Consider the following 11,294-nt stretch of genomic DNA (forward strand, 5'->3'; position numbering starts at 1 on the left):
GGCTCTGCCGCGGGACGTTTCAGTGCCCGGTGCGGCTCGGCTGCGGGACGTTTCAGTGCCCGGCGCTGCTCGGCTGCGAGACTTAACATCGCCGGCGCGGCTCGGCCGCGGGACGTTTCAGTGCCCGGTGCGGCTCGGCCGCGGGACGTTTCGGTGCCCGGTGCGGCTCGGCCGCGGGACGTTTCGGTGCCCGGTGCGGCTCGGCCGCGGGACGTTTTAGTGCCCGGTGCGGCTCGGCCGCGGGACGTTTCGGTGCCCGGTGCGGCTCGGCCGTGGGACGTTTCGGTGCCCGGTGCGGCTCGGCCGCGGGACGTTTCGGTGCCCGGTGCGGCTCGGCCGCTGGACTTAACATCGCCCGGTGCGGCCGCGGGACGTTTCGGTGCCCGGGGCGGCTCGGCCGCGGGGCCTTCCATCCCCTTGCGGGGGCTGTGCGTGTCGGTTGCCTCGGTGGGGGTCGAGCTGTCTGTCCGTGGGTGCGGGGGGAGGAGAGGGGAAGTTTTGTTGCCTCCATCACAGTGAGGGGGTGTTTGGGGTCACTGTGATGGATGTTTGTGTTGGGGTCGGGTGTCCTGTGTTCTTTTATTTTTTGCTGTGTCTTGTGGCTGCTGAAATTTCGTTCGGTGTTTGTGCCGAGTGACAATAAAGTTTTGTTATGTTATGTTATGTTATGTTATGAAAGGCTGGAGCGATTGGGCTTGTATACACTGGAATTTAGAAGGATGAGGGGGGATCTTATTGAAACATATAAGATAATTAGGGGATTGAACACATTAGAGGCAGGAAACATGTTCCCAATGTTGGGGGAGTCCAGAACAAGGGGCCACAGTTTAAGAATAAGGGGTAGGCCATTTAGAACGGAGATGAGGAAGAACTTTTTCAGTCAGAGAGTGGTGAATGTGTGGAATTCTCTGCCTCAGAAGGCAGTGGAGGCCAGTTCGTTGGATGCTTTCAAGAGAGAGCTGGATAGAGCTCTTAAGGATAGCGGAGTGAGGGGGTATGGGGAGAAGGCGGGAACGGGGTACTGATTGAGAGTGATCAGCCATGATCGCATTGAATGGCGGTGCTGGCTCGAAGGGCTGAATGGCACCTATTGTCTATTGTCTATTGTCTATAACAGAGAGCTGGTGCTGTCTGTAAGGGGTTTGTACGTTTTCCCCGTCACCGCCTGTTTTTTTGCCGAGATTTTCTCCCAGACTCCAAAGACGTGCAGGTTTGTAGGTTAATTGGCTTGATATAAATTTCCCCTAGTGTGGGATGATGTCAATTTGCAGGGATCGCTGGTCGGTGCGAACTCGGTGGGCCGAAGGGCCTGTTTCCGGGCTGTTTCTTTAACCTAAATTAAACTAAACCAGACAGATCTAAGCCCAACCATAATAAACCTTTGCGCATTGTGCATTTCGGTTAATTTGGTCGTCATTTCCATTAGCGTAGAACGGCTCTCTGCGGTGTTGGGTGATACAAGATACTTGGAATCTGATCTCCAGTTGGGTCCTGACACGTGTTTTGTAATGCACATGGTCATAGTCAGAGAAGAGCTGACAGATCCTTTTCAGGAATCTGGCGGTGAATTCCAGGAGCCTCCAGCGAATGTAATGAGCTCTAGATTTAGATGTAAACGGGAGGTGGAGATAGAGTGGCGATGATGAGAGGCAGAGATAGGTTGGAGAGTCAGAACCTTTTTTTCTCTCAAACACGAGCGGGAAAGGAAATGTGTAGGGACCCTTTTTTTATACAGAGGGTGCCGTGTCCCTGGGACGCGCTGACAAGGTGATAGTGGAGGCATATGAGGTGTTTCTAATAGGTTAATGGGTACGCGGGGAATGGAGGGTTATGGATCTCGAACAGGAAGAGGACATTGACTGAACATGACCTCAATTTCGATACAGGCATTGTGGAGTGAAGGACCTGCTAATATCTATTTTTTAAATCAATATTATAAATATAAATAACACTCTAGAGACAAAATTGCAAATTACCCACTCGATGCGGACGTAGAGCCAATGGTAAGTAATAATAAGTAGAATGATACTTGGTTTGGCAAATATTGCCCTAAACCCGCAACTACTCCGCTGCCTGTCTGCGATTTTACTCATTATTTCCGCCGACGTGAGTCGAGACGAGCTCTCGGCCGCACTATGGCTTTAGTCGTTTACAGTGGGGTGCTGCACTGGCCGTGATAAAATCCCAAATAATGAATCATGAGTTCCCACCTAAGGTTCCCACCTTATGGCAAACCTTCCTGTCAAAAGTATGGATGGAAATCAATAACATAGAATACTTCCAACATTTTTAAACAATCAAAGCAAACGATATGAAAACAAGAATAAAATCATGTATTTCTCTATTGTGCCCATTATTTCAAAGCTTTAGAATGGAGAAAATGCAACAAAATTATTTACTTTAAAGCCACCTCCAACGAGGGTGGGCGGTCACCTGGAGCCGCATTGCAGAAACCAGTCATGTTTCGTACAAAGCGCAATTCAGCGAGATCACACTCCCGCTCAATACTTGGTCCAGGGTTCCGCCGCAGAGACGTGTCTGACCTGCAGCACTACGTTCTGACTTCAGCACTGCAAAGAACAGACACACTAGTCTGAGTTGAGCTATCGAACAAAATTGCAACCGATTTTCCACTTAAACTATCGGATAAATATTGTGCAATAAATTTTAATCCAGATGATGAAACATCAACCATTCAGCGTCTCACATCAAATATCATTATTAATATGCATTTGTTTTGTTGCAGCAAATTTGTTGGCAATCGTCATCTTGTTCCGAGGAAACTGCGGTCTCTCCAAATGCATCACTCGTTACCTGCTGGGAATGGCTGTCGCTGACTTGATGGTTATTACATTTGTTGTAATTTTAGATGAGATTATTAATGCATATTTTCCACATTCCTTTTTCAATCACACCGCTATATGCAGATTTATTCTGACCATGATTTTTATTTACATGGACTGATCAGTATGGCTCACTGTGGCTTTTACTTTCGATCGCTTTATTGCTATTTGCCATCAAATGCTACGAGCATTTTAAATTTTTTAATTTTTTTTTAAACATTTTTTTTTTGGCGGCGCTGCCATAGCAGCTGCGGCTTACCTGCGGTCCATTTGTCTTTGTGTTTTGTTGTTTTTTTGTGTCTTAATTGTCGATGTGATGTGGTGTTTTTGTTTTTGTGTACTATGTGTGGGTATGGGGGGGAGGGGGGGAACTGTAAAATTGTAAATATGTGTTCCTTCCGAACGGAGACCCGACCTTTGTTTTCTGGGTCGGGTCTCCGTTCCTGCTGCGGCCTACCATCGTCCCAACTCCTGGAGCTGGCGGCCTCCAGGGCTCTGGTTCGCAGAGCCCGCGGATCGGACTTGCCATCAGCGGAGCCGGCCGTCTTCGGAGGCTGCGGGAGCGGCTGCGACTCGCCTTAGGCTCGGGCTGCGTGGATGCCGACATCGGGAGCTCCGGCAGCGGCAGCGTGTTCGCCCGCCCCGGGTCGCGGGGCTTGGGTCGCGGACATTTCACCGTCCGGCGCGGCCTAAAATAGGCCGCGGGATTTCTCTCTGCTGGGCGGGGGCTTCAATGTCGGGAGCCACGACCGCCCCGACGTGCAGCAGCAGCGGCAGCGACAGCGTGTTCGCCCGCCCCGGATCGCGGGGCTTGGGTCGGCCCGCTGCGGACCTTTCACCGTCCGGTGCGGCCTGCAGCCACAACAACCTGACCGCGGGAGAAGACGGCAGGGGAAGGGAAAAGACATTGTGGCCTTCCATCACAGTGAGGAGAGGACTGGAGGAGACTCACTGTGATGGATGTTTCTTTTTTTTGTGTGTTTTTGGGGTTGTGTAATTTGCCTATTTTAATGCTTTATTGTGTAATCTGCCTAATTTAATGTTTTATTGTTGGACTGTGGGTGACTGAATTTCGTCCAAAAAAATCGTTTTTTTGGATGACAAATAAAGCTATCTTGAATCTCTTGAAAATATTGCACTGAAAAGAATGTGACTCTAGTGATAGCTGTGGTGTTTTATGCAAGCATTGTGGAAAACATTCCGTACTATTTGATATACGAACCTCGGGAAGTAGTTAATGGCGTCGAGTGGTCGTGCTATGTAAAATCAAGCTTCTATACGTTACCTATTTGGGCGGCATTTTTGTGGCTGGAAACGATTTTGAGCCCATTTGCACCCTATGTATTGATCTTACTGCTTAATTCCCTGACCATCAGGCACATAATACTGGCTAATCGTGTGAGGAGTGGATTACGTGGAAACAACAGTACTGCGAAACACACTGATCCAGAGATGGAGAACCCAGAAAATCCATGGTTTTGCTCCTTGCCATATCTGGTAGCTTTATTCTCTTGTGGATGGTTAACTTGATATGTTTCATATGCGTGCCATTTACTGTCACGCAATTTTTGGAAGCAAGTTACAATGATCCCTTCACCATTGCTGAGTTATCAGGGTACATGCTGAAGTCTTTGAGTTCTTGCACAAACACCTTTATTCTGTACCCCAGAGAAAATTCAGAGAGGAAATGAAAAACGTGATCAAATGGCCAAGGTAACCAAATAACCGAATATACACCGAATATTTTTTCCAAATCACAAATGTAATTGCCTTGAACAATATTGAACAAAATTGCACGCAAGATCTACAAATGTACCAAATGTCTCTGAAAGTTGTGTAAACTTCCAAAGAGCAGATACCGCAGAATGAAACTACTTATGAGATTTATTTAGTTTAAGTTATTTGTACAGATGTATGGGTTGGGAATGTTTGTAGGACGATGGCCAAATAGAGTCAGAGAAGTAGTCAGTACGGAAACGGGCAGTTCAGCCAAACTCGTCCCTGCTGATCAAGATACCGCATCTAAACCAGCCCCAATTGCCCGCGTATCGCCCATATCGATGTAACTATTCCCTGCCCATGTCCCAGTCCAAGCGTATTTTAAATGTCATAATAGTAACAGCGTCAACTACCTCCTCTGGCAGCTGGTTCTGTTTATCCACCGCACTGGGAGTGAGAATGTTGCCGCTCAGGTTCCTATTATTTCTCTTCTCAGCTTAATCGTATGAACGTATGAACTTTTGGTTGTTGATTCCCCTACTATGAGGAGGGACCCGTACTTATCGGTCGCGGGGGGGGGGGGGGGTGGGGCGCGGAGGAAGGGTCGGACCAGGCGCGAAGTGGCCGCGTCGAGGGCGCCGACTACATGAAAATACTTAGTGTCGTCGGCAGTTACGCCCCGCAGGGCGAACTGTGCCTCGGCCTGGTCAAACCAGAAGTCGGGGTCGTCGGTCCATAGGGGAGGCAGCCTTACCGCCACGGCATGGAGAGCGGCGCGGTCGGCAGGGTCCAGAGGCGGCTGACTGGCAGAGTCGGGTAGCGGAGCGTTCAGGTCCATCGCGACTTGCGAGGGACGGTCGGGGTCACCAGTTTAGTGGGTCTGGGCGCCACAGAAATCAGGCCAGACGCCAGGTAAGTAGTAACAATACTTTAATCTGCAATGAACACTCACACCGTACTCATCATGTTAGTCGAAACACTCAAAGTCCTTTATAGCCCCAAACCACCTGACCCAAGGGGGATGACCCAGGAAGTGACCTAATCCCCCTGCCCACTCAGTGCCGAAGGGAATGACCAAGGGAGTGACCTAGCCCCCGGGCGCCGGCACAACCTGCTTATTGTGTGTTTTCAAGTTTGGCTCGTCCGAAAAGTTAGGGCCGATAGGATCTATAGCAACCTGGCAAATTTGATCAAAAATGGATTGGTAGTAAGACGCAGGTGGGGCGAGGTTGTTTTCTGCTTGATAGGCTGTCGCTGGCGGAGCATCATATGGATCAGTTGAAGCCATGTTGATGTTAATGACACGCATAAACGAGTTGGTGTGGAAATGAGAGTTGTAGAAATAGAGAAATAGGTAACCAAGTTTGAAGATCACATATTTGTGGCGAGGAAAATTGCTTTCATGCGCCAGCATGATATTGATCGTGCAGGAAGTTGAGCGGGGGCAATGTAGTTAAGTGCATGGTCGTATATATCCATGTACGAAGACATAGTAAGTTCCAGATTTTATCAATATGTTTAAGGAGGAGATGGTGCTTAATTTGGCCGGCCAACCATGCCTGCTTCCAAAACCTGATGTCAGGATTTTCCTGTATTAGTATTTACTATAGGAAACCATGGCCTGAAGGCCGTGGGCAGACACGGGGACAAGGCGGTTCACTGTGGCGTGTATTCCTCAATACTTCAAAGTATTATTGAACTATAAAAAGCAAATTCAAATAGTCATAAATAGGCACAGTGGCGCGGTTAGTGGAGCTGCTGCCTGATTGTGCCAGAGACCCGGGTTCATCCTGAGCTCGGCTGCTACATCTGTGGGGATTTCACATTCTGCGTCTCACCGCGTGGCTAACCTCAGATGCTCCTGTTTCCTCCTACATCCAAAGCCGTGCGGGTTTGTAAATTAATTGGTTTCTCTAAAATTGGTTCCAGTGAAAGTGGACAGCATAGAACTGGTGTTGCGGGGGTTACTTGGATGGGGGGGGGGGGGGGGCTTGTTTCCATGCTGTATTTCCGAAACTTTTGTTTAGAATATTCAAATCATTAGTTACTTAGCACACATTCAACATCCGGAAACAGAGAAATCTATACGCATTAAAGGGGGAAAATGTATAACCTGCATTTACTTTATCCAATAATTTTTTCTGGTGTTGAATTTTGCGTGCAATATACATATGTTAGCTATCACCAGCGGAGAGCACCGTGTCTGACGTGATCTTGATTTCAAACGACTCCTCGGTTAATTTCAAACAAAGACCTAAAGTGCGGGATTAACTCGGGCAGCGTCTCTGGAGAATAAGGATACATTCGCTTATCACGTATTACATACACTGCAAATGGCTCGATTGTATTCAAGTATTGCCTTTCTGCTGACAAAATAGCACGCATTGAAAGGCTTTTCACCCTACCTCGGTACACGTGACAATAAACTAAACTGAACTGGATGAGTGAGGTGTTGGGTCGCGACCCTTCTTCAGAAAGTTTACAGTAGAGGAGGGGGAAGAGGAAAGGAAAGCGAGAAAAGTGGAGGGGCAGGGTAGAGCATGGACGTTTATAGGAAGAACAGAAGCGTCTCATATCAAATAACATTATTAATATACATTTGATTTATGCAGCAAATCTGTTGGCAATCGTCATCTTGTTCCGAGGAAAATGCGGTCTCTCCAAATGCATCACTCGTTACCTGCTGGGAATGGCTGTCGCTGACTTGATGGTTATTACATTTGTTGTAATTTTATATGAGATTATTAATGCATATTTTTCACATTCATTCTTCAATCACACCACTATGTGCAGATTTATTCTGACCATGATTTTTATTTCCCTGGACTGTTCAGTGTGGTTCACTGTGGCTTTTACTTTCGATCGATTTATTGCTATTTGCCATCAAATGCTGCGAGCAAAATATTGCACTGAAAATAATGCGACTATAGTGATAGCGGTGGTGTTTTGCACAAGCATTGTGGAAAACATTCCGTACTATTTTATATACGAACCTCGGGAGGTAGTTAATGGCGTTGAGTGGTCGTGCTATGTAAAATCAAGCTTCTACACATTACCAATTTGGGCGGCATTTCTGTGGCTGGAAACTATTTTGATCCCATTTGCACCCTATGTTTTGATCTTGCTGCTTAATTCCCTGACCACCAGGCACATTATAATGGCTAATCGAGTAAGGAGCGGATTACGTGGAAACAACAGTACTGCGAAATACACTGACCCAGAGATGGAGAACCGCAGAAAATCCATCGTTTTGTTGCTCGCCATATCTGGCAGCTTTATTCTCTTGTGGATGGTTAATTTGATATGTTACATATACGTGCAATTTACTGACACGCAATTTTTGGAAGCAAGTTACAATGAGCCCTTCACCGTTGCTGAGTTATCAGGGTACATGTTGAATTCTTTGAGTTCTTGCACGAACACCTTCATTTATGCTGTATCCCAGAGAATGTTCAGAGAGGAACTGAAAAACATGATCATATGGCCCATGGTTCTTGTTGCCAAAGTAACCAACTACATTAAATGATACACCGAATATTTTTTCGAATTTACAAATATAATTGCGTTGAATAATATTGAACAAAATTAAACGGGAGTTGTGTGCACGTAATAAGATCTACAAATGCACCAAATGTGTCCCGAAGTTGTGTAAACTTCCAAAGAGCAGACTGCGCAGAATGAAACTACTTATGAGATTTAGTTATTTGCATAGATGTGTGGATAGGAAAGGTTTGAAGGGTGATGGGACAAATAGAGTTAGAGAAGTAGAAGGCAGGGAAACGGGCTGTTGAACCAGACACGTTGCTGCTGATCAAGATACCCCATCTAAACCAATTCCAAATGCCCGCGTATCGCCCATATCCCTGTAAATATTCCCTGCCCGAGTTCCTGTCCAAACATATTTTAAATGTCGTTATTGTACCTGCGTCAACTACCTCCTCTGGGAGCTTGTTTCATATACCCACCGCACTCTGAGTGAAAACGTTGCCGCTCAGGTCCCTATTATTTCTTTTCTCAACTTAAAGGTATGAACGTTTGGTTCTTGATTCCCCTCCTCTGGATAAAAAAACTCTGTGCATTCATTCTGTCGTTTTCACTCAGGATTGTGTACACCTCAATCAGAAAATCCCTCATCATACTGTGTTCCAAGGAATGAAATCGCAACCTATCCAACCTATCCGTATAGCTCTTATAACTGTACTTTACACTCTTTCCACACGAATAAACTACTCAGTAGCAGGTTGATCAAAACTGAACTCGAAACGCAATCTCAACGACGTCGTGTACAACGGCACAATACCGTCCAAACATTTTTACTCAATACCCTGACCGATGAAGGCCAATTGTACCAAAACCATAATTTACCACAGGAAGCCTTTGACAAGACATTTGGTAGAGAAACGTGGCCTGGAAAGGTATCTGGGCCAAACCCAGGCATGTGGGATAATCATAGAGTGGTATGGGAAAGTTAGGCTTCGTGTTGCATGACTCCATGACTGTAAAACTGAGATGCGAAGAAACCTTTTCAGCCAGAGAGTTGTGAATTTATGAAACTTTCCGCCACAGAAGTCAGTGGATGCTAATTCACTGGATGAATTTAAAAGCGAATTAGATATAGCTCTAGGGGCTCGTGGAATCAAACGACATGGGGAGAAGGCAGGCACAGGTTACTGATTGTGGATGAACAGCCGTGATCACAATGAATGGGCTCAAAGGACCAAATGGCCTCCTCCTGCATCTATTCCCTATGTTTCTATGTTTCTATAAATGGGACTAGCCCAACATGCCAACTTGGTCAGTGTGGACGAGAGGGGCCGAAAGACAAATGTCCTGGTTGAGAAGCTCTATGATTATTAATCTATGACTCTACCTAGATGTACTTATGTCCAGCCCTCAGCGCGGATGTCTATCCCCATTTTCCTTGGCTATTCAAGCTCTTCCTCGAACCAGCTTAGCACTGTGGTACAAACAGAGCTGCAAGTCTCACAACATCTGTGAATGCCGAGAGCCTAGCGGTGCTCCGACGATGCGAAGGTTTGGGGGTGGAATTCATCCAGTACGCTTGTGACAACTCATTAGTGCGAAAAAAGATTGCATTTTTCAAAATATCTGTGATAATCAGGAACAGTTATCTATGTCACTTTCTATATTTTCTGACTAGGTTTATCCCCCTGCTCTTAGATCCAGCGGGAATGGACCGCCTTAGAAATAGCTTAATGTATACATTATATTAAACACGCATTTTAGATTTAATGTATACATTATATTAAACACGCATTTTAGATAGAATTATGATGCACTGGATGTTAACCTGTTAACCCATTCTAAATGTGCGCGTTTACTCCACCAAGCACCAAACATATCTATAAATACATTTGTTATATCCAAGAGCATTGCGGCTATTTTTGACATAATTACGATGTACAAAAAAACATCAAATGCATCACGTGTTTGATAATTAAAATCAACATTAATCCGGGTTAATTCGTTTATAAAATTATGTGCAGCTAATGCCAATTATTTTCCGTGTCACTTGCCGTTTCAATCAGATATGAATTGAGCTTTGCTTAAGTTGCTGCTCTGAACCTTTTTGCCAAACTGGAGGACCTCATCGTTTTCCCTAACCAGGCCAAACACAAATGCAAGGAACAGCAGCTCCTATTTCGCTTGGGCAGCTTACAACCCAGCGGTATGACTATTGATTCCTCTCATTTAAAGTGACCCTCACATTGCCTCTCTCTCTGTTCGGGGAATGGCCATAGGGGATTACTGTACTCTCCGCCTACTCCCGTTCATGGAACCCAAAGTTCCATCTTTAAATGAATGTCCCTAAATGCCCTTGCATTTACTGTGTATACTCTCTTATTTTTGACCTCGCAAAATGCATCACAACCCATCCAATATTTCGTTTTTTTGGACTGCAATGTACCCAGCCAGAGAGTCATAGAGTCACAGTCATAGATTCAAGGAGTCATACCGCATGGAAACATGACCTTGAGCACAATCTGCCGATAATGACCACAATAACTCATCTACATTAGTCTCGTCTCCCTGCATTAGGGCCAAATCGCTGAACACGTGCAAGAATGGAACGTAACGTCCCGAATCGTATACACAATTCCCGGTAAATGAAGGGAAGCATGCCGTACAATGCCATCAGCTTCCTTATACAAATTGCAGAGATACATAGAATCAGATTCATGCAGCACATGCCTTTCGGCCCATCTAGCCCATGTCGACCTTATTTACACCAGTCCCACCTGTCCGTGTTTTCCCAATATCCTTCTAAATATTTCCTATCCATGTACCTGTCCAAATGTGTTTAAAATGTTGTTATAGTATCTGCCTCATGTACCTCTCCTGGCAGCCAATCCATATACCCATCACCCTCCGTGTGAACAGGTTTTCCCTCGCGTGCCTATGAAATATTTTACTCTCACCTTCAACCTGTGACCTCTTGCTCTTGATTCCCCGACTGTGGGTAAAATACTCCATGTATCCACCATATCATAATCATAATCATAATCATAATCATAATCATAATCATAATCATAATCATAATCATAATCATAATCATAATCATAATCATAATCATAATCATAATCATAATCATAATCATAATCATAATCACAATCATAATCATAATCATATCATAGTCATAATCATAATCATAATCATAATCATAATCATAATCATAATCATAATCATAATCATAATCATAATCATAATCAT

General features: G+C 45.4%; 1 protein-coding gene and 1 pseudogene across 1 annotated transcript; both read left to right on the forward strand.

Annotated features, from left to right (window-relative positions):
• The first annotated feature begins 2,823 nt into the window (after positions 1–2,823).
• On the forward strand, positions 2,824–4,560 carry LOC144591760 (uncharacterized; annotated as a pseudogene).
• A 2,691-nt stretch (positions 4,561–7,251) lies between these two features.
• LOC144591759 (G-protein coupled estrogen receptor 1-like) lies at positions 7,252–8,088 on the forward strand. The gene has a single exon (XM_078395791.1). It carries the CDS (start codon positions 7,252–7,254, stop codon positions 8,086–8,088), a length of 837 nt encoding a protein of 278 aa, XP_078251917.1.
• Positions 8,089–11,294: the final 3,206 nt, after the last annotated feature.

This window comes from Rhinoraja longicauda, unplaced genomic scaffold (genome assembly GCF_053455715.1).
Source record: "Rhinoraja longicauda isolate Sanriku21f unplaced genomic scaffold, sRhiLon1.1 Scf001761, whole genome shotgun sequence".
Taxonomy (NCBI): Eukaryota; Metazoa; Chordata; class Chondrichthyes; order Rajiformes; family Arhynchobatidae; genus Rhinoraja; species Rhinoraja longicauda.